The sequence below is a fragment of the Phaenicophaeus curvirostris genome, chromosome 14, assembly GCF_032191515.1.
Source record: "Phaenicophaeus curvirostris isolate KB17595 chromosome 14, BPBGC_Pcur_1.0, whole genome shotgun sequence".
Classification (NCBI taxonomy): domain Eukaryota; kingdom Metazoa; phylum Chordata; class Aves; order Cuculiformes; family Cuculidae; genus Phaenicophaeus; species Phaenicophaeus curvirostris.
In genome coordinates this window covers 8,513,756-8,537,224 of record NC_091405.1, presented here as the reverse complement: position 1 = coordinate 8,537,224, position 23,469 = coordinate 8,513,756, and the positions used below count along the sequence as shown (strand labels likewise).

Sequence of the window (23,469 nt, the reverse complement as noted above, 5' to 3'; positions counted from 1 at the left end):
AGACAATATAGGGACTATGCGGCCTCCTCGCCGCCAGATGTGTGTTAATAAGGCAGCTGCCCCCTAAGCTAATAAGGTCACTTACTGGCTCCAGCAAGACGAGAAAACAAGCAGGGGCTTGGCTGCGGTACAGCCTGACTTGGCACTCGCTGCACGCCGGCTTCCTGAATTCTTGCCGCTTCCAGAGCGGCGCAATGGGGTGGAAAAAAGCAGATATACACCCCCCACCTCCCCCTACAAAACCCCCCAAATCCCACAGTCCACCCGCTTCCAGCATCCCCAGTGCTGCCCTTCATCTTGGGGAGCTGGGGTGAGGGGGCTTCTACACCCCACTGCAAGATAGGCTGCGCAGCCCAGTGGGGACAGCGGGGTGAGGACACCCCCGTCAGCTTTATTCCCTGGTGCAAACCTCCCAGGAAAGGCTTTGGGGGGAATTCCTGCAGACTTTCCCATCACGACAAGCAGAGCAGCGGCCCCCCCTGCTCCCTCCCTCCCTCGCCTGCCCCCGATCATGGCGCCTACAACTCCCTTTGTTTTAATATTATAAAGCGAGCCAGATGCCGGCTTTAATCCCCTCAGCTGGTGAGGATTTGCAAACACATTAGGAGGCAGAGCTGCTGCGCGTCGGCCCCTTCGCCGCTGCTCCCCAGCCCCACGGCACGTCGCTGCGCCCCATCTGCTGCCTCCGAAAGGGGATCCCGGTCCCTAATTGCCTTCTCATGTCTGGATTAGGAGCCCACAAGGTGTTCGACAAGGGAGACACAGGCATCCCCTGCCACTCGCAACTGAGGAGCACCAGGAGAGTTTTTTGCTTCCCTGGCAAAGCCCCCACGGGGGAGTTTGGAGGATTTGCCTCAGGTGACACGATGTCAGGGTGGCAGGCGCTGTGGATGCGTGCGGGCACACAAGGGGCAGGCAGCCCTCCTGTTGCAGGGATGAAGGACAGCGGGTCTGTCCCAGTGGTGTGACCTGACAGCTGCCAGACTGGAGCATAAGCTGTCTCTCCCAAATCCCCACCAGACTCTACGAGTCCCTCCTGCAGCGTTAAGAGGGAAGAGATGTTCCTCCCGAGCTCCATCGCTGCCACATCCCTCTTTGCGACATCAGAAGGTTGGCTCTGCATCCATTCCCCGGGTGTCAGCACATGAGGCTGAGATTAAACAGGTACCAGTGACAGGAGAGAGAGGAGTCACTCCAAAGCATCGCATCCTACAGGAGAGGCTCCAGGGGCAGACTGGGAGCCAAGCATGCATTTGCCTTCCCTCCTGTCAGGGCACTCTGTTCATCCCATGTGGCTGACAGCATCCAGGCAAACTTGCCTGCACCTCAACACCACCTCCTCCAGCAGGCACAGGCCCTCGCTGCTTGCCAGGAGGAGGAAAATTACCTCTGCAAGGCTGCAAAAGGTGGCTGCAAAGCCCCAGGAGATGGAGGATGAGGGAGATGTGATGCTGCAGCAGCATCCCAACCCCGTAGCATCCCAACGAGGGATACTGCCACCATCCTAGGCAGCCCATAAAGCCTCACCTCACCCAAGGGCTGAGTCACAGCATGACCCTCACACCTTCCCAAAGGTTTCCCCTCAGCCACCCCAATCCAGACTGGAGTTTTTGGAGTGAAGGGGACCAAAGAGCCCCCAGCACTGCCAGGACTGCAGTCCTGGAGCTCCACTCCAGTGCTGTCAGGGAGGGATGTGCTGTACCGGGCACCCCAAGGAGATTGCTGCTCCAGCTCCCTCAAGGAAACTGCTCCAGAAACACATTAAATCTTCCTGAGCTGCCCCAGGCCCCATATTTGCACTGCAGAGGCAGCAGGGCTTTTTTGAGGGTGTGCTTTGGGTTGGTTTTTTTTAAGACCAGGATCTCCTACATACCACTTAGCAGCCAGGAGTTCAGAGGGAGCAGAGCTCAGTGCTTTAAAACAACGCCTCATTTGCCAAGACATAATCCCAAGGAACAAAAAAAAACCCATCCAAAACCCAAGACTCAGAAGATAATTAACTCCACAAAGCAGCGACCCCAAGTAGCTCAAATCCTTGCTGTAACTACCCAGCCTTTGCTCCAAGGGCTTATTTCTTCTTGTCTGCAACACAACAGCACCAGCACTCCGAGGCCTGGGGATTTTATTAGCATCCCCCCAAACCCCACTGGCAGATTTGCCCCCCCAGCACACTCTGCTCACTCCCTCAGCCAGGCTTGGTGGGGGGCCCAGCTCTGCACGAGACCCGAGTCTCCAGGCAGGGTTGCAAGGGGGTCACTCTCCATCCCTACATGGGGCTGCAATAAGGATGTCAAGCATGAGGGGCTCCATCCCTGGCTGCCACAGGAGACAGGGTACAGGAGCTGGGAAGAGGATAAAGGGATGCTGCTGCCCCCCAAAACCCATCAGCACCTCCTAGCAGGGAAGAAGATGCCTTTCAGGGTCGCCTTGCTGCAGGCAAACAACAAGAGAAAGCAAGGTAGTCCAACCCTGGGGGTGTATTTCAACCCCCTCATTCCCTTTTCATCCTTTGGGGCTTAGCGGAAGGGATGCTCCAGCCAGAGCTGGCATGAGTGATCCTGGTAGCATCATCCCCTGGCAGCATCACCCCCTGCCCCTTCCTGCCACTAGACAGAGAGGGGAATAAATGAGAGAAGAGCAGACAAAAAGCAGTGTGGAGCCAGCTCTTCCCACTGGCGCTCCCCCGGCCCCGGCATCCCCTTTCCCCTCCCGACCATGAAAATCCAATGTCTCCACGCCCCTCCAGCCAGGGGATGGGAATGTGGAAGCAATTGCACTTGGCAAGGCAGCAACAGTGAGTCAAAAACAGTTGTTTGGCTTGTCAGCCACCCAGGCCCTGCAGCACTCTTGTTTTCTTTCGCCTGCCTTAACCCCTTCCAACCCCAGCCCCTCTCTCCCCAACAGCACCTGCAGCCCCCCCAGTCCCACTGTGGAGATGGGTCAGATGCTAGGGAGAAGCCTCATCCCACCACCCAGCACCCCTGCTCCTAGACATGGGATGACAGGCAATCCCCGGTGCAAAAACCTGCAGCCAAAGGGTCCTACCAGCCAGATGCCAAACCTGCTGCTATGCCGATGCCAGGAGCTGCGTGGGGTTGGCACAGGGCAAAGGGACATCCCGAGGCCACCAAGGAGCATGAGCCTAATGCCCAGTGCTCCCAGAGCATCCCACTCGCTCATCCCAGGAAATGCAAGGAGGTCCTTTTTACCTGTGAGGGAAAGCATCTGAGATGCTCCTTGACAGAGGGAGGAGACATGGCCACATGTGCTAGGGCCCCCGTGTTGCCCCCAGAGCCAGCCTGGTGGCATGGAGCTATTTAAAGCACTGAACACAGTTTCCCCTTTCTCATTCACAACAGTTTAGCACATCCCAGGCTGCTTCCCACCAGCTCCTTCCCTGCTGATCATATGGTGGTGGGGCCAGAAATGAGTCCAGGGCCACCACATGATACATTAGGGTCTCTCCTCCATCCCCAGGTCACCCCTTGCACCCTAAGACAACGGATCCAGGCCAAGAACTCAACATCCCCACTGTCCAGCAGTTTCACACAGTGCTGGGACCCTGTCTCCATTCAAGCCATTCCTGATTTGAGGCAGGGTGGGGGGACACCAGGACCCATCCACCCCCTCCCCACTGTGAAGAACGGCCACGCAGGTCAGGGCATCCCTCTGGGCCTTCATTCCTTCATTCCCCTCCCAGCAATGCATCCCACGTCGGACCCAGAGAAGAAGATTAGGAGGGAGCCCAGAGAAGGGGCTGCTCTCCCTCCCCATCGCAGGGGCCCTCCCTAGACCCCCCTGGTCCAAGAGAGCCAGGACAAGGGGACGGATGGGGAAGAGTTAAACGAGAGGGGAGGAAAAGTAGAGGGCAAGCCTTCATGCTGGCCTGGGAGAGACAAAGCGAGATGCTAGAGCCAAGAGATGAAGGGTGAGGATGTGATAAGAGGGGGAGCCGGGGTGTGTGCGCTGGAGCGAGGGAGAGGGGAGGAGGAGAGGTGGGTGATGACCAAAGTCATTGAACATTTTTTGGCACGCCTACCCCCGAGTATCCTGGCCGTTGGCCCAGCTCGGAGCTGAACTTAAACAAACTCCTGTTGCAGCCATCTGCTTGATTTTAAAATAAATCAAACAATCTGTTGAGCCGTGGGTGATCAAATTTCCATCTGTGCGGACGCCTGCTCGCCTCCACGGAGCCTCCGCTTGCCTCTACCAGCCAAACACTCCTGGCAGCATGTGGCCTCCCTAATTCCTCCAGGAAAAGGAGAAACCGGACCTCCCCCTGCACCCCAGCCCCCTCCCAGCCCTTCCCCACCACCCTCTTAACTCAAACCAAGTGCTATTTTTACAGCCGCCCACCAAACAGTTTAAAGAGGAGGAAAATAGGGCTGGCGTTGGGGGGGACATCCCAAGAAATCTCGAGCTTCTCCATTTCTGCCCACGCTGCGGGGGGATTCCTCATCCTGTCCTCATCCATCCCATGGGTCCAAGGCAATGAAAAGGAAAAGGGCAGCAGCTGCCGGCGGCAGGACCCTGTCTGCCCTGGTGCTGGTGGCTGCGGCACAGAGGCCACGCACAGGCCAGAAATAGCAGCTGTGAAGCTGGCACTGCAGCCGCACGGCACGCCCAGGTACCTGGGGATGCCCAGGGGGGTCCAGCTCCCAGCCACTCTGCCCAGACATCTCCTCAGGGCCCTCAAGTCCACCCAAAACCACCTCTCCTGAGGGGTACACCCTCCAGGAGCAGGAAATGCAAGGGGAGGCAGCACCACTTGTACATTTAGGCACTTTCCCCAAGGTCCCTGAAGTGCCAAAAGAGAGGCGGCATCTCCCTCCTCCTCTGTCTGTTTGGATGCTGCAAGACCCCAGCTCACCCCCGGCTCTCCTGGCTGCAACCCAGCACGAGGGGACCCATGGTGTCTGTGGCCCCAGATGCTCTCTGATCAGTCAGTCCTTTCTCCAAGCCAGGGTCAAACCTCTACTGGTATCACCCAGGCTTGGCCCTCCCTCTCCTCTAAGTGCTTTCCTTCCTCTCCAAACAGAGGGTGCAGGAGGGCACGGGGACAGTGCAACCAGTAACAGGGCAGCGAGCTGTGCAGATGGGAGCACAGCAAAGGAACAAAGATGAGAGCAAAGAGGGAGGAAAACAACGCATGTGAAGGAGAAGGGGGTACAATAAAGGGTGGAACAGGGATCAGGGCTCACTGGAGCCCAGCAGCTCAGGTGAAGGAAGGTCAGGTTGCTGAGAGCAAGGGCTGCTCATGCATGGGGAGGGGACGAAGGACATGAGATGCAGCAGCATTTACTCCTGCGCTGCAAACATTGGGGTGACACATTGCTGAAGGCCCCCATGGCTTGGCATGGCATTGTAGAAGCAGCAGGGAGGAAGAGGAGGTGCCCAGGGCACCCAAGAGTCAAGGGCAGCCCTGCCAGGAGCCCAAGCCAGAGGCAGGGCTGCAGAAGAAACCTCACCCGCATGGGATGCTGCCAAGCCAAGAGCTGTCCCAGCCAACCCAGGGCCAGGCTCGCCAAGCCACTCGCTGCTGGAAATAATGGGGAGCCAGGGAGGGGGGAGCGTTTGGACCAGGGTGGCCCCCACCCTGCTGCAGCCCTGTGTATTTCCCAGTGCCAGCTCCTGGAAGGGAGCCACAGGCAGCACCGGGGTTATACAGCCCCAAGCACGTTACAAGCAGTGCCTGGGCTCTGGAGATGCAGGATCAGGCCTGAGAGCCTGGATCAGTGAGGTAAAATCAGCTGGAGTAAGCAATGTAGCAGTTTATGTGACCCCAGCGCATCCCCCGTGCCAGCAGCCACCCACCTTGGGGACAGCCCCATGGGAAAATCTGCTCGCCGGGCAGTCGCTGGCTGCTCAGGAGGTGGATGAGACACTGGGTGACCCAAAAGCCATCCCTGCTTTGCAGCAGCTGTATGGTGTAAAATCTGGGCACAAACCCAACAGGATACACAGCAGGGAGCAGGTTATGGTTACACAGCACAAGCAACAGAAGGAAAGGGGAAGGAAAAAAAAGCCACCAAACCCCTTTTTAGAAGAGGAAAGGACTGACAGGACCTGGCCAAGAAGTAGGAGAAAGCCCAGATTTCCCAGTTACTGTGCAGATGTTCTGGACTAAAAACAGAAGACGGCAGGAGCGAATTCATCTCCCTCTCCAGAGACACCGCAGGCAGGGCATCTGGACTCTGTCTGCAGGCAGGAGAGGCGGCTTCCCCCTGGCTCCCCAGGGAACCCTCTGCACCGGGGTGTGCCAACCCCCCCGGGGTGCCACCCGCGTCCAGGAGCCAGGGCAGCAGCAGCCAGGGCCCTGTCCCCATGCTGGGTTGACCTTGGCACAGTTACCTCTCGGGAAGACTGAAGGGCCTTGTCTTTACTGTGTTTTCGCTTTGGGATAACTCATGGTGCCTGCTGCAAGGAGCCAGGAGGAGAGATGGGGAGAAGAAAATGCAGCTGTTTTAGCAGTGAAGACAAGGAGGGAGGGTGGGAGACAGAAAAAAATATATATAGATTTATTTCTGGCCGGGGTAATAACTGAAATCACTAGCACTTGATCACCACTTGATGAAAAGCTTCGTGGCCGACTGAAGTCAGCCTGCTTCCAGAAACATGCTGCAAGCAGATGGGAGGCGACGGTGGCAATTTGCTTCTCGCCCCACACCCCACACGTGGCTCCCAAGACGCCTTGCGCAGCTGTCTGTCCATCCGTCCTTCCCTCCCCGGGTCTGTCTGTCTGTCTCACCACAGAGGCAAACCGCTGAGCAAGAAGCTGACGCCTGGGCTGTTACCAAAACGTTCCCGGCTCCAAGGTCCCGGCCAGAAACCGCAGTGTCCTTGCGTTCGGCTCCCCAGGGACTGAGGTGGCTGCTGGTGCCCCCCCCAGCTCCAAGAGCTGTCGGCTTCCAAGGAAGGCAAAGCCAACAGGGACTATCAAAACTATTTTGGAGGGTTACAACAAGGGAAACCAACCTGCATGTGGTGCAGCAGAGCCCACAGCGACAGGCACCCAACTCTGGCTGGGGCTCAAAGGAGTGAGCTGCCCCCACGAGGGAAGCCCCAGTGCCAAAAGCAGCTGTTGCTGGGGATACCATGGGTGCCAGCATCCCAGGATGCAGCCTTGGGGGATCACAGAAGGGCAGGCAGCTCTAGGAAAAGTACGGGCTCTAAATTGGTGCCGGTATACCCCTGGCTGGAAACCACCACCACAGTCCTCCCCCAACCACAGCAGGCAGCTGCTGTAAGCGTGGGAAGCTCATGGCTGCAGGGTTGCCACCACCCATCTCCTCTAATGACCCTACCTTGCATCCCAGTTGGGTCTCAGCCTTGTTTTAGCTCTAAACTTGAAGCCAAAAATTCAACAAGAAGAGCTAGGAGAGAGTAAGGGGTGCAAATGAGTCTCTGCAAGCCCTCCTGTCCCTGCTGCATCCCTCACAGAGGGTGCCAGGACCTTTCCCACACATCCCCAGTCAAAACCAGTTCCAGCACTCTGCTGCTCGACCCTGCCAGCTGTGGCAGCATCTGGCTCTGCCTGGGTACCAGGGCATGCAAAGTCTCAACCAGCCCTGCTGGAAGCCAGAGGGAAGAGGTAGCACCTGTCCAGACTGTGATTTCCTGCATTTGCGCGCGAGGGCTTGAATAACGCCCAGTAAACGCTGCGGTGGGTCCTCTCTGCAACTGGGAATGGCCCATCCAGCACTAGTGCTTGTATATGGGCACCGAAACACGGCATCCTGACAGTTCTCTGGCTGGAGGGAGCTCCTACACCTGTGCCCTGACAGCACAGACACCCCAGCACCGTCCAGCACGTGCCGCCGATGCGCGATCCAAAGCAGCCCTAGCTCTCGCCCTGCCCTGACACAGGTCGAGGCACGCTCGGCACAGGCACCTTACCGTGGGCTGGCAGGTTAGAGAACGAATGCTGGAGCAGCTGCTGCTCCGAGCACGCCAGCTCCACGGGTAAACAGCTGACTTCAGCCTCCCAAGAGTCACTAAAGCCTGGCAGCACTTGTACTAATGTGGAAGCGGGGAGAAAAAATAAGGAAAATAAAGAGGGAGAAGCAGCATCACATTCATGCCAAGCTGTAAAGTCCACCCAAAACTCCTTCCCGGAGCGAGAGCGGGAGCCATCCCTTTCCTCCAGGCTCTGCTACTGAAGATCCAAGGGAGAAAGAAGTCACACCAAGGCCAGGCCAGCTGCATGGGGTGTTTCTCCAGCCACGATGCAGCAAGGCTTGTGTGCACCAGGGTGGCAGGAGAGGCTGGTGGGGCCGCCAGCACCACGCTGGAGCAGCTGCTCATCCTGCAGCAGGAGCAAACCACAACCTGCCCGCAGCAGTCTGGGCTGGCACCAGGGCTCCAGCATCATCTCTGCAGCACAGGGAGAGGAAACCACGCTCCGATGGCCGGGAGCGATGCCTTTTGCAAGGAGCGGTGAAAGCGAGGAGCAGCACCGCATCCTCAAAAGCTAGGCTGGCACCTGCCAACACGTGGCACCAGCGCTACAAGGAGCCAAGGCACGCTCGAGGTGCTGCTGCCGCCCGCGCTGGCGGTGGGGGGACCTGTCAGAGCCCTGGGCTGGGGCCCAGGACTATTGCAGCACTGGAAGGTCTCCCGTTGCCAGCTGCTCACAGCAGAGGAAAGCCCAGCACTTGTGAGAGCCTAGCACTGCCAGCCGAGCCAGGGAGCCTCGGAGAGCACCCTGCTCCAAGCAGCACGTGCCAAAAGTGCTGACAAGGAGCAAATAGAGCGCATGTAACCCCCCTTAAAAAAACAGCCCAGACCTAGGTCACAGCAGATGACACCACTAAATGGCCCAGGTTGCCACCAAAGCCACAGGGGTCCCCAGAATCTGCTTGGGAGATGGAGCCATCTCCTTGGCCCCAGCTCAGCCCCTGAGGATGACAGAAGAGGTGTCAGCAGGGGACCCAGTTGGCACGTTGGAGAGCCGAGAACAGTGAAAAGCCAGCTCCTGCTATCACCAACGTGGTTGCAAAACCAAATGCCCAAACTGCCACTGCAGGGATGCTCCTCCTGGCCAGGAAGAACATCCCAGGCTGCCCTCCGTGACTCTGCTTCCTGGATGGCTGAGAAAGGCCAAGTGTCTGGACAAAACATCTGTCCATTCGCAACAGCCAGGGCCATCTGTCCTTTACCCAATCTCCCGACTTGGCTGTGGCTTTGCATGAGGCTGCACCAAGAGCTCCAGCAGTTGCAAAAGCATTTTCACCACAGGGGACCAGGGGGCCAGTCCTTCTCCCTGAGTGGGGGCTGCAGGGGATATTTCGGGGGGTGCAGGCAGGATTTCCTGGGCAGCACACATTTCAGGCCAGTGTTTTTGGCAGGCGCCTGCAGGGGAGAGGCAGCACTTGAGCTTCCAGTCCTCCACTGCTGCTTTTGGGAAAGACAGAGAGAAAGCAAAGGGTGGAGAGGGGGGTACTGTGGGTGAAAAAGAAATATATAGCAGCCAGCTGGTGAGCTGTGGAGTCAGCACAAGGTCTGGAGGACACAGCGGCTGGCAGCAGCACGGGAGCCCTGGTATTTTGGACAGCTGGTACAGCAAGGTCAGCCTGGCCAAAGCAGAAGGCTCCTTTGCTATCCCACCATGGCTGAAGGACGTGCACCACTAGCCAGAGACCCCATGAGGGGACAAGCCACCAGTCCACGGGGTGACTTTGAAACAGCCTAAGTGGTGAGGAACAATGAGGAGGGATGGAGGGGGCACGGGTTTCCAAACCCAGCGTAACCTCATCAGCAGGAAAAAGCAGGCAGCATATTTTCCTCATGTTGTTTCTTTGTTTGCCAACTGGGAACACGATCCTGCGGGAAGCCATGCCCCGAGACATGAAGTCATATCATGATTATATTGCCACCTCCGTGCTGGGATTGAAATCCGAAAATGCCAGACCCAGTTGGTGTTAGCCATAGCAGGCGCTGCGGAGGAAGCTGCTTTGCTGAAAGGCAATGCATGCCTCGCTAAAAACATCTTTACATGGACATATGCTGCAAACAAACCAGGTTTATCCCCAACAAGTTGGCTTAAAATACCTTGGCCTGAATTTGCTCTATAGCCACTAGAATTCGTGATGGCAAAAACTGGCACAAGCACAGATATAACCACCGAATCCAACCCAAGCCAGAAGCCAAAAAAAGGTAGATGAATGAGACCTGGTTCTGCTCCTCCTTTATGTTTAAGGGACAAGCAGAAGCCTGATGCAGCCCGTTCCACTCCACTGCAGCCCAACATGAAGCCTGGGACGTGTGGAGGAGCCATCAACTTGAGAGAGGAAGTGCAACCACCCAAAACACTGCCATTCCCTAGAGGGCTTTGGCGTTTGCTTCAGAGTTAATAAAAGATGCAAACAAGACTGAGGTCCTGCCTGTCCAGCCACGACCTCAGAGCCTTCCTGCACAGGATCCTTATTTCTCATGCTGTGATACACCTGGATATCCACACCCTCCCTAAGAACATGGCCCAGTACAATGAGGGAGGAGGGTCAGTCATCGCTTTCTACCTCCTGGGTTTGCTTTCACAGCATCCAGGAGCTGCTGCTACTCAGCTTTACTGGAACAAGGCTTAGCCGAGGACACAAGTCTTTAATGTTTGCCCAATACCTTTCTTAAAAAACAAGAAGAAAATGCCCACCGAGAGCTGTAAGCTTGACCAAGTGCCTGGGAAATGCAACACGACCTTTGGAGCTCATAACCTGAAAAAAAGGGCTGAATTCCCAGCTGAGTTAACACCACTGCTGCCGAGCACTAAACACAACAGACTCAGTGAGTCTGACCGTGCCTCACCAGGCACAGCCCCACACAAGACCCAGCCCCACACAAGACCCAGGTGTCCCCTGCAAAGCAGGAACAAGCATGGAAAACACCAGATGATGCTCAGAAACCAGCCTGAGGACAGGGCTAGAACACAGCAGCAAGGTCTGGGTCCTGCCAAGGAGTGGGGTGGCACCAGCTGCAAATTTTGAACAGCGTGACGCAGCACCCAAAGGAAACAGAGAGAGCTTACGGTGGGACTTGAGAGTCCTCCAGAAACCTGAGTGTGTTTGCAAAAAGTTGCAAGAAAACTAACAAACAACCAACAAAGCTCACTTATACAGCTACATAATTGCAGCAAGAGCAGTGGCGGGTGAAGATTAAGTAGGAAGGCACAGGGAAGCTTTTTGCAGTGCTGGCACTGAGGAAGGATGGGAGCAAGTACAGCAAACGCCAGGTCGAGCACAAGCAGCCCTTGACCTGAGAGTGACAGTGACAAAGCGCTTTGCCCTTTTAGACACGGCAGGAGGGCTTGAGGGGCAGTTTCAGAGGCTTCTTCAGCAGGCACGGCCAGCCAGGGATGCGGGTCAGCATCGCCTCTGGACACCAGCCAAGTCCAGGGTTTTTATGGTTGTTTCAAAGCAATTGGTCTCAACACCTGCTCTGCTCACAGCACCTGCCTGTCCCGCAGCACCCCGAGGAGTTGACGACTCCTGGACAGCAGCAGGGACTCAACAGTGGGATGCACAGGCAGTTTCTCCAGATCACGAGGACAAGACATCATACCTGGTGGCAGCACAGCCACCCCAAACTCAGGAGCCCTGCCCCAACAAATGCATAGATTTGCACAGGTCCCCCTCGCACGGATACGGCTGGAAGGAAGACGCAGTCTCACGGCACACATCTGCACGCCTCCGAGGGACCAAGCGTGACAAGCCAAAGCGCAGCCATGCCACAGTACCCTTACCAAAGCTCAGCATTGCCATTTTTCCTTGGTGGGAGAACCCAAACCCACCCAAGCCAACAGCAGTAAGGTTCCTGCAGCAGCCCCTCTGCTTGCAGACCTTACCTCCAAGAGAGCCTCCTGAGGCATGCAGGACCTCAGGCACCACCACATCTCCACAGAGCATCATCTGCCCCACTGCTCCCAAACACCAAATCAGCAGCAGAAGCATCACTCCACCCAGAATACCAGAGCCTCCACCCTCCTGACGATGTGGGGTGGAGGGGTGGGGTTCCCTCGTTATCACCTCTAAGCTGCTACAGAGAGGACCTGAGCCCCATCCTGCTTTTGCTGTCCTGCTGAGAGGCAAATGTGGGGGTGTCGGGTGGCATTCCATGCATTTACCCTGTGTCTCAAACTCTGAGCCTCCTGGGTCAACCACCTGCAGGTGGAACAGTAGCAAACCACCCACTCTACAAGCAGGGGGGTGTCAATCCTGGGCATATGGAAAAGCAAGCACATTGAAAAACTGAAGCTGCAGAACTGTGAGGGACAGGGAGATGGTTTTAACCCCTTGGGCTCACTCCCTTATGCCTGATCCCTTTTGAACAGGGACCCGGCTGACACACAAAGGTGAAAGGTTCATCCAGGGTGACTCTCAGCAGCAAGCGTGGCTGCACGAGGGTACAGTTAAATTCAGCAAGCAGCCTACACCAGCATTAAGCTATGTTTAAAATAACCTTGATATATATGAGGTCTCAGCCTGAGAGAGGGAAAAGGCGAGAGGTCCTTCTGGCCAGCCAGAGTCACCACTAGGACATGGCAGAGCCCAGCAAAGAGAAACAGTCCTTGGACTGGTTGTGCGCTCCCCAGTCAGCTCTGCCTTGCCTCCTGCCACCCTGCCCGTCGCAGCAGCCCCTTAATTTGCTCATTAGCAAACCCAGAGAACAAGAGAGACAAACTGAATAGCATCCCTTCCCCAGGACACCCTCCGCGTTCTCCACCTCCTCCTCCCCCTCTGCCTTTCATAGCCCCACACAAAAGCTTTTCAGAGCTGCTTGGGTCAGAGACGGGGCTGCAGGCAGGAGCCCAAGTGGGAGTTTGGGGCTGGGGCCAGCAAGGCAAGGACTGGCATGGCTGAGAAACACCAGGCTTGGGGGGGCAGGGAACTCCAGAACCCTGCAGGGAACACCCCTGAGCACCCAACCCTGGCATCCGAGCCGGAACAGAGTCTCTGTCCATAATGTCCCCATGATGTGGCCTGGGGACACTAACAGGGCAGAGGCATGAAAACCCAGCGGGGACATGAGGATGCTGTCCCCCTTACCAGCTGCACACACCCAGGCTCTGCTGAAGCATCACCCCAGCATCACCCCATGACTAGCCTCCTGAGCCCTCTGCAGCCAACAGCCAGCAAGGGCTCCAGCGCCCTGCGATTGCCCACAGACCAGGGGCAGGACACACAGAGGATGGCCGTGACCACATGGGCATCGTAACCCATGCAGCACCACACGACCTGCAACATCCAGAAAATCTTCACCATCTCAGACGCCTCCGCACACAGCAAGTCCAGCTGGCTGGAAGGAGACTCCCGCGCGGGCGAGCCTGAAAATAAATCATCAGCATCAACAAATGACCCGCAATGATGTCAGGATCATCCAGCTTGGGCTGATGAAGCATAGGAGGCACCATCCAAAAGCAAAGGCTTCTGGAGGATTCCCATCACCGGTGCCAATCCAACCTCCTGCACCATCCTGCCACTCTCTGTGCCCATAACAGACACGCCGACCCTCCCGTGTGTGCAGCTCCTGCCCGGTGGCTTTCCAAGCAGTGTCCCCCCAGCTCAGGAGCCAGCATGGCTGAATGGAAAATTATATTTGTAACCAGCCAAGGGAGAGCAACCGGAGAGAAAAGGAGCGCTGTCTTGGAAGGGCTGGTTTACATTTCTAAAGAAAATGCCAGCGCTTTGGAAAGCCACAGGGTTCTGGCTACGAATGGAGCTGAAAGGCTTTGAAAACGAACTTGGGGATTCAGGATGCTGGCATTTTATGGAGCACAGCCCAGGGCCTGGGTTGCAGATACAGAGCAGCAGCTCTCCAGCATGCTCCTGAAAGCTGGAAATTTGGAGCTAAAAGCAGTTATTTCCCCATCCCACGAGAAAGGCAAGTTTGCGACTAGTAAATTTTCGCTGTGCGGTGCCGCTTTCTAGGTGATGGCCCTCCCTACATAAGCCTGGTTGGGAGGTGCAGAAAAGGGCGGCCTGAGAAACCTGTAGCACCTGGATGATGACACCCATGACACCATTCAAGGCTGCAGGGCTCCATCACAGTGGCTTGGAGGGAACAGGGGGCTGGAGGCACAGGAGGATGCTGCTTGGGGGTCCCTTGCTGCAGGATAACCAGAGCAACACAGGCAGAGGTCACCCAGCCCTGAGCCCCCAGGCTGCGAGAAGGGCTGGGGTTTCTCCAAGAAAAAAAAAACCTTGATGAAGGCACCTTCTAAAACCAGAACCAGAGAGATGTTGGGAAGTTTCGTACAGCCACACACTCCTTCAAGCTTCCCAAGGATGCTGCCACAGAGGGCAGGCTGGCCAGCCCCGCCACCCCGCCAGCACCTCCGATCACCCTTGACAGCGAGCGGCGCAGGATCAGGATTTCCTCCACGCTGGCCCCCACCTCCCTTGCGGAGGGCTGCGAGCAAGCAGACGCCAACACTTCTGCAACCGGACGGGTCTTGGCTCTCCCCACCTCTTGGAAGGATTTTTATCTGTTCCTTCACAGCTTTGACAGCTCCAAAAGTTCATTGCTAAAGGCACCCAATCCATTAGCATTCACCCCCACAGACCAGACCCAGAAAGAAGAGCATCCATCTATGTCACTGCTCCACCTCCTCCTTGATGACAGAGCTGGGAAAGGTTGGGAGGGGAGGGATGGGGTCCAGGCCAACTGCCTTACCTTGGGGAGGAGAGCTGGGGGTGCCACCGCCAGCAGCTCTGGCGGGGTCATGCTCTTGCCGGCACGGACCACAGCACCGCACTCGGCACAAGCGCCGATGGTCAGCTGCTTCCCATCATCCACCAGCAAGCTGTTGGCCACGCGGAGGGTGTAGAGGAAGACGGGAAGCCTGGCCACTTGAACCGCTTTTAATCCAAGGCATCGCTTCTTCTCCTGCCGGCAGAAGAAGCAGACGAAGGTCTCCACTTTGTACTGCCGGGACCAGGCGCTGCTGGGGTGGTGGGAGTTCCTGCCCTCGTGCTGCAGCCACTGCCCCAGCAGGTCATGGTAGCAGAGGATGCAGGTGGCCACTAGCCCGGTGGAGTCAGCCGGTCTCGCCCGTGGGGCGGGCGGGTAGACGGTCAGGAAGGGAAAAAAGGGCTCCTTCTCCCCAAATCGCCCCGGCGGGTTGACGTTGAGCTGGAACTCTTTGCCAGCTCCCAGCTCGGCCCCGCAGATGTAGCAGACGGACGCTGGACCGGGCTTGATGGCAGGGTGGGCGGCCAGCCCGCCGGGGTCACCGGCGGAGAAGACCTGGTGGTACCTCCCCAAGAAGCTCTGCACCGAGGTGATGAGCTCCTCGTTGTGACAAGCCCTGTACATGGCCCACAAGTCCTGCAAGACGCCGAAGCACTTGCGGCAGCTGCTCACCTCCCAGTGCTTGTTCAGCCCCTTGGCGCCAGGCGGGCACGGCAGGAGGCTGAGGAAGGGGAAATGCATGGTGTTCTTCGCGTTGCCGTTGGTGATCTTGGCCGCCACGGGCCACGCATCCTTGCTGCACTCCTCCCCGCACAGGTAACAAGCCTCGGGGGGCGGCGGGGCGCTCGCCCCGTCCTCCTTGGGGCCTCGGCGGCCCTTGGCGGGCACGGCGCCCGCGCCCAGGGGCACCACGTAGAGCCGCTGCAGCACGGGCACGTTGGCCAACTCGAAGCTTTGCCACTGCTGCATGAGGGAGGCGAAGCAGCAGGGACACACCAGGGTGCTGCCCGCGGGCGAGAGCGGCTGGGCGCCCGCCGGGGGGCTGTGCAGCCACAGGAAAGGGAAGAAGGGGCCCGGCGAGCCCTTCTCCTGCTTCTGCACGTGGACGCGGTGCTGGCCGCCGGGCGACAAGGGGCTCCCGCAGATATAGCACACGGTGCCCGACGCCCAGGCGGGCTGCTCGCCGCCTTCCTCCTCCTCCTCCTCCTCCTCCTCGCTGGTGATGTTGATCTCGCTGTCCTCCGAGGAGCAGCACCGCTTCCCCGCCGCCCCCGGGGGGGTCCTGGCCGCGCTGCCCGCCCCCTCGGGCTCCGACAGGGCGTCAGACAGCTCGGAGAGCTCGGCCGCCAGCCCTTCCTCCTCCTCCTCCTCCTCCTCCTCCTCCTGGCGGCGGCCGGCGGCGCGGGGGGGCGGCGCGGCGGGGTCCCAGCCCGCGTTGCCCCTGCGGAGCGCGGCTCCCCCCGCCGGCCCCGGCGCCTCGCACTGGTGGGGCCGCTTCAGCCAGTACATGCGCTTCTCCACGGGCGTGCGGCTGCGCTCGAACGAGTCCCACTGCTCGCCCAGGAAGCAGCGGCAGACGGCGCAGACCAAGGCGCAGCCCTCGGCGGACACGGCGCGGGCGCCCGGCGCCGGCTCCTGGTGCTGCAGGAAAGGGAAAAAGGGTCGGTGGTCGCGGGGGGGGCGCACGTGAAGCTTGAGCTCTTTGCCTCGGCTGATGCCGCCGCCGCAGATGAAGCAGCAGAGCGGGGCGGCGGCGGCCGGAGGAGCCCCGGGGCCGCCCGCGGTCGCCGCGTCGCCGGCCGAGAGCGCTGCCATCAGCCGCTGCTTGCGGGAAAGCGGCGCCGCCGCCGCCCCCGGCCCCGCCGCGCTCATCGCCGCCCCCGGCTCATCCCGCGGCTCCGCCGGACACGCAGGCTCGGGGGGCGGGTTTGTGGAGCGCTCCCCCCCCACCCCCCCACCCCCCAACCCCTCCCGCCCGCCTCCTCTCCGCCGAGGAGAGAGAACAAAACAAAAAAAAAAAAATTCCCCAAACAACCAGAAAGAAAAAATAAAAAAAAACAACAAAACCACACACACCAAAAAAAAAAAAAAAAAAAAAAAAAGCACAACCCGGGATAAAAAAGTTCGGTGCGAAAGTTTGGGTCCCGCTGGCGGCGCGGAGGAAGGGCGGCTGCCCCGCCGCCTCTGCCGGCTCCTCCCCGGCCCCCCCCGGCAGGACCTGCCCGCGGGGGGAGGAACCAGCCGCCCCCCCGAGCCGCCCCCAGCCCGGCTGCACCCGGGGAGGGGAGCGGGGGGACCTCACCGAGGGGGGGGGGGTCACAAACCCACCTCGCCGAGGGGGTTAGAAGCGGCCGCACGCGTGGTTCCCTCCCCGTCCATCACTGCTGCTTCGCCCCCTCCCCACCCCACGGGCTGTTTGTGCGGCTGCCCCCTCCCCAAAGCAGCACCCACCCCCCCATCACGGGCTGTTTGTGCAGCTCCCCCCTCCCCAAATCATCACCCACCCGCCCTCACGGGCTGTTTGTGCTGCTCTCCCTCCCCAAAGCTGTGTGGAAAGGCACCGTGTCCAGGTTCACGCCGGCAGGACGGAGCCCACCGCGTTTTGCCACGTCCTTGCCCTTTACAGCGCTGCCCACCAGCCATTAACTCAATGTCGCGACCGACGAGAGAAGCCCCAGTAATTTATTTCACGTTCAAAAAGTGCTGCCGCTGTTCCAGTTCAATACCAGATTCTATTTCCCGCTTGGTCCTAAAATGCTGCATCGCTTTGCCACTCGCTGGTAAATAGCTGATGTGTTCCCAGCCGGTGCTGGCCGTGTTTCAGCGACGCATGCAATAATCCTGGTATATCCTTACCTGCCTTGCAGCCTGCGATAAGATTTAATGCTTGTAAAGCACTTCGCTGTCCTTGGACAATAAGGCACCGCGGAAGTGCAAACTGTACTGAGGGTCCAGCCACAATTAAACCTGACTTACTAACTGTCCGAGCAGCTAGTCAGCACACCCGCCGTCTCGGCACGGCTCTCCCAATAAAAAATAATATATTAGCAGCTCTAAGGGCATTTTTTAAGGAGTCGTTTCAGGAGGAAGCCTGCTCCTGGCAGCGCTGCTGAGTTTGAGTTCATGGCGAGTCACTGCAACATCTCCTCTCTTGTCCTTGCAAAGCCCTGAGCTTGTCCTGCTGAAGGAGGGTGCAGGATCCGACCCGAAGAGGCAAAGTCAGTAATGGGACACAGACAGGCGGGACCACGGGCTGAATGTCCGAGCCATGTATCAGGACACCCAGCCGATGCAGAGAAGCCACATCATCCCTATTCCTCATCACCCTCCCAGTGTGAGCACAGCCTGCACCCTTGGGGCACCCCCAGCTGCGTCCCCCTTGGGTTGACCAGCCCTTGATATCATCTCCCACCCAGACCGCGGGTGACAGCGTCCGGCACTCCCCAGCAACTGGCTGTGAGATCAAACAGATTGTGTGACATCAGCTGGAGTGTGGGCAGGGGGCAGGAGGGCTCTTTGGGGACTCGGATCCAGTTTCCACGCAGATGGCTTTGGCAATAAAGGAGCAAGGGGGGTGGGGGGGCTGGGAGGCGACACACAAAATGGGGAACATGATACCTTGGGAGAACTGGCTCTACGGGGCTTTTTCAGGGGTTTCCAGAAGACAGCAGGGCCTCGTTATATTTTATTTATTTATAGGCCTGATGTGGCGGCTGTTCTATGCAGCGAGGGTGCTAGGAGCGCTGCACGCATTGGATGGACATGACTCAGATGTTCTTTAAAGGTGCACATGGTCTCCCAGTGTCACACCTTTTCCAGGACGGGAAAGGGCCATCTGGGTGGGATAGGGTCCCTGAGCCCAGGCAGTAGTCCCAGATCAGGCAACGCTTCATAGAATCATAGAATCACCAGGTTGGAAGAGACCCACTGGATCCTGGAGTCCAACCATTCCTATCAAACACTAAACCATGCCCCTCAGTGCCTTGTCCACCCATCCCTTAAACACCTCCAGGGAAGGTGACTCAACCACCTCCCTGGGCAGCTTCTGCCAGTGCCCAATGACCCTTTCTGTGAAATTTTTTTTCCTATGTTCAGCTTAAACCCCCCATCTCTGCATCCTCTGCCACTGCCTTTCGATTTACCCTGGGGAGCAGGGTCTTGGGCTGCCCCTGACTGCGCAGCCAGAGCTCCCTGGGGAGACGCAGCCACCGGCACAACCCACCCTCCAAGCGTGGTCGACAGATGCTCACCCGCCTGCTCTGCAGATGGGTGAGAAAACAACGCGCTGCATTCAAGGACCAGAGCTCAGCGGGGCCAGACTCCTCTCCCTGTCCTGCCCCAAAACACCAGCCTCCCCATGCCTCTCTCCGGCCCCTCCGGAGGCACCATGAGCCCCTGGCTCTCCCCATGTCCCTCTGCCTCGCAGCAGCTTCCCAGGCCTTGGCTGCATATGGCCAGAGCAGCTCATTTATCATCCTGTGCTGCCCCGGCCCTGCGGTTGCTCTTTGCAACAGAGAAGCTGGGAGGGAGAGAAAATTTCTCAAGTCGGCCTCAGCCAGAACTGAAAACATATGCCCTGGCGGCAAACGCGTCCCCCGGGGTGCGTGGGGATCGAGGCAAGCCTAGCACAGGATTTTCCACCGCGGCTCCCGCCGGCACGCAGCCCTCCTGCTGGAGCTGGCTCTTCAAAGTGACCCGAGGGCTGGGGATGGGGACAGCCAGGTCCGCTCCTCAGAGCCCAGCGCTGCGGGGACAGCGGGACGCAGCGCAGACGGCGCAGGACGCGGTGCAGGACGGCTGCTCTCTCAAACTCCGTGGCTGCAGTCCAGGTTCAGGAGATCTTAGAGCTCCTTGCTGGCTCGCAATCCAGAATCGGCCCCTGGTGTGAAGGCAGACCCCAGGGCCAGATGTCCTTTCCAAGGCGGTGTTGAAGGACCACGTTGCGTCAGGGCTCAGCGCCGGTTGTGCAAGGTGCTGTCCTAACAGCCTCGAGCAGCCTTGCGGTGCAGACACTTGCGTCAGGTTGGGGCTCGAGATAGATACACAAGCAGCCTGTCTGGCACTGGAACCACCTCCATCCCCATCCCCGGCCCTGGCCCTGTGCCCGTCCCCATTTCCATGGCCCTCAGGCTCTGCAGGATGGTGCCCGGCAGCACCCACCGTGCAGCAGGCTGGCGAGGAGCCGCTGCACCCTCACAAGCAGGCACGTGCTGCAGATCCAACTCGTCCTCGGGACCGGGAGGTTAATATGGAAATTACCAACTGCTTATTCCTTCCAGCTGTTGCTGTGAGTCATCGAGTGCCTTAAAGAGCATTTCAAACAACACAGTGCCTTCGAGACAGCGTGACTGTTCCCCCAGCCACCCCCTCCGGATAATCCTCCATGGGATCTGGTGTTTGAAAAGGGAATATTTCTCCAAGGAGGCAGTTCCCAGCCATGCGTGGCCAGGGAGGCAGAACAGCCACGGCGCCTGACCAGGCTCCCACCTCTGCCTGAGGGTTCCTGGTGTCCTGCCGGAGAGCAAACCCAGGCAGGGAAGGGAACGGTTCTGGGCAGCCCAGCCCCACCAGCATCCCTGTGAAAAATCCAACAGGGACATAAAAATGCCAGGACATGCAAGGAATGATCCCTGCGATGCCACCCAGGGAAACTGAGGCACAGGGCAGCCAGGCTGAGCACTACGGTGCCACCTGCCTGGGGTGAAGCTGATGGGACACGGCCACAGGACACTGAGGCACTGGCCTGGAGTTCAGTGACCTTGAACTTTGTGCTTTACAGCTGCATTTTTTCTCTGCAAGTGCTTGGGTTTTTTTGTTTTTTTTCTTCTTTTGCACTCAATGCTGCTTTTTCAGATGCAAAAGACAGGGCTGGCTCATGGCAATAGGCAGGATATATCCTTCATCTGCTACTTAAACTTTTCCTTGAATTCTGGACTTTCTTAATTGATTTTTTTTTCCTATTCCTTTTGCTGGAAAAGCCCAGCCAGGCGTTCTCTCGCTTGTGAACTATTTTTCCCAGTCCTTCGCACAGCCACGCAGGTGAGTCAAGGATGCTCTCAGCCAAGATCACGGCTGGTGCAAACAGCAACGTCTGCTTGGGCTTGGAGTCCCCCCCCCAAAAAAGATGACCAAAGTAAAGCTGCATGCAGGCAACAGGGATCTGTGGGGCAAGGGTCACTGGACACTGGAACAGCTGCCCAGGGAGGGGGTTGAGTCACCTTCCCTGGAGGGGTTTAAAATACGGGTGGATAAGGTGCTGAGGAGCATGGTTTAGTGATTGGTAGGAATGGTTGGACTTGATGATCCAGTGGGTCTTTTCCAACCTAGTGATTCCATGATTCTATGAAAACACAGCCATGGATGGGAGCACAGGGTCTGCAGTGAGGAAGGATGCAGGGTGGCCCATGCCTGGGAGGGATGCTGCTGGGAAGGTTCCCATGATGAAGATAGGTGACTCCTGGGAGAGGAGGTGGCCACCAACAGCACCACAGTCCTGTGGGGATGTGCTGTGGTTGAGCTGGAGCCACTCTGCTCCACCAAGCACTTTCAGAGACGCTTCAGCAAAGGAATTGCTGCTCCTGTGACAACCAGAGGACAAAGCCATATAGAGGATGCGTTCAGCACCTGACCCGGCAGTCACCGGTGGCTTAGTCTGAGCAGGAGCCCGGGGGCCAGCCTGGAGGTGCACAGGAGCACACACACACCTGTGGGAATGAATGAACATGTGTGGAAGCCAAGTGGAGACCCAGTGCCCTCAGCCCCTGCTCCGAGTCTCTGCGTGGGCATCCAAGGGCATTAACCTTGTACCGCACCTCCCAGCTCACCCTTGCCAGGGCCGGGTGCTGATTCACCCCGTGGCACTGTGCCCCGCGAGGCAGGAGGGAGCCACGTCCCCTGCAAGGGCCGGGTTGCTTTCTAAAATTTTTTTAGGATTTTTTTTTTCTTTTCCTTTCCAGAATGAGCTGCTCTGCAAATGCCAAGTGCTGATGCCAAAGGGCCGTGTCAACAAAGAAGAATGAGTGTGGCTGTTAAAGGCTGCTATTAAAAAAGGGTGGAGAGGAGAAGGAGTAGGGGGGGGAAAGGAAGAAAAGGTTTGTCAGTGCAAATAGTAACAGTTTGCACAGCAGTAAAAATTCAGGAGCCGCAGCCAAGCCCCCGCTGTGCCCTTGCGGGCTTGTGCCAAGCTGGGACTCAGCACCCTGTATTCTCCCCAGGGTCCAGCAGCCTGGGGCATAAATCCATCCCAGCAATTTGGCATCCCCTCTGCAGGCAGCACAAAGTGTTTTCCAAGCCCGCTCCGCTCCTGCTCAGCCACTGAGCCCCAGTGCAGGGAGCCACGAAGGGCTGCACACTGCATCAGCTCCCTGGCACGCAGCGGGTGCCATGTGAGTGCCAGGAGCTATTTCTAGGCAAGCTCTGTCCACTGCCGAGTGGGATGGGAGGGAAGGAGCCTCTCACATGATGCTGAAGATGCAATGGGAAGACACAGTCTCTGGTTTCAACTTTCTATTCCTGGCCCGTTATTCACCAGTTGAAGATGCCACTTGCCCCACCGAGCAGCCATGGGGAGCCGGGGCTGATGGAGCCCCGAAAGACCACAAGGGAATTAGGCACCCTTGTCTCCCTGGGAATCAGTCAGATGTTTCAGCTACTGCTCAGTCAAAAATCACCTGATATCTGGTACTCGGGACATCAAACCCAAGTGCACGTGTCAGTGCTTGGGATGCCCAGGTAGCACTGTGTGGCAAAACACAACACAAGCTGCATAAATACAGAGAGAGAGATAAACAAAGGCTGAATATTTCTCCAAAATCACATTGAAAGTCTTCCTGAGGTTAATACACCAGTTTACTCCGTTTTGATTTCTACAAAATATCTAGCTTACCAGTTTTGAAGTGCACCTCAGGCTTTCCTTAGCCCTGACTTTATTCCCACATCAGCACGCGCCCTGCACGCTTCACAACTCACCCTCTATGTGCTCATCTCAAAAGCAATGTTAGGAGGAGGTCAAACCTCAACGAACAGCCTGGTTTTGATGAAGGAAAATGAAAAATGAGGAAAAGAAAAATTTGGTCAAAATTGAGATGTTCCCACAGAAATTGGTATTTCCCGATGGAAAAACATTCCATCAGCAAAATGCTGACCCGCTCCGGTTACGTCCTGGTCATGGTGATGAGGCAACACAGCTGGGAAAAGAATTAAAAGGGAGCTGGAGAGCTGCACAGTTTCACTGCATCCCGTGGCCCCGGCTGCAAGCCTGCAGCAAGGACCCTGATCCTCCTTAGTGCTTCCTGGTAGCGGGATGCGCTCAGCCAGGAGGAGTTGAGATGTCAGCACAGCACCCAGCCAGTGGCACTCTGGGATCCCAGCGCTGGTGCCCGTCATCCAAGCCCCATCATCACCTCAGCCCTGCTGGCACCCCAAGGTGTCTCATCAGGGTGCGAACACCCACGGTCCCTGCTCTCCCAAAGCTGGCTGCTGCTTATCTGAAGCTCAGGCGAGCCAAGGGTACCAGATGTCCCCAAGGATGAAGCTCTGCAAACAAACTGAGCCTGGTCAGTGCTCATTATTAGGTACATCTTGCAGGATTTAGCAAGCTGCAAGAGGAGATTAGGAGACCAAGGGCTGGGAGCTCAGCAGGTTCGCCCCCAAGACCACAGATCAAGGCTGCCGCCAGTGTCTTCGCTCTAAGAATTGGTGGAAGTGCTTGTTTGGGAGGTTCTCCTGTGCCTTTGGGTGGCCAAGTGATGGACAGGGTTTGTTTTCGTTCTTTTTAAAGGCAGGTTG

At 57.7% G+C, this 23,469-nt stretch overlaps 1 protein-coding gene across 2 annotated transcripts in view; it reads right to left on the bottom strand.

Moving 5' to 3' along the window:
• Positions 1 to 16,603, bottom strand: part of GSE1 (Gse1 coiled-coil protein) — a 102,046-nt gene extending 85,443 nt beyond the window's left edge. For both annotated transcript variants that reach the window (XM_069868580.1, XM_069868582.1), the window contains exon 1: positions 14,665 to 16,603. In XM_069868580.1, the coding sequence (XP_069724681.1) occupies positions 14,665 to 16,554 (1,890 nt within the window). In that variant the 5' untranslated portion in view covers positions 16,555 to 16,603. The remainder of the gene's footprint in view (positions 1 to 14,664) is intronic.
• Positions 16,604 to 23,469: the final 6,866 nt, after the last annotated feature.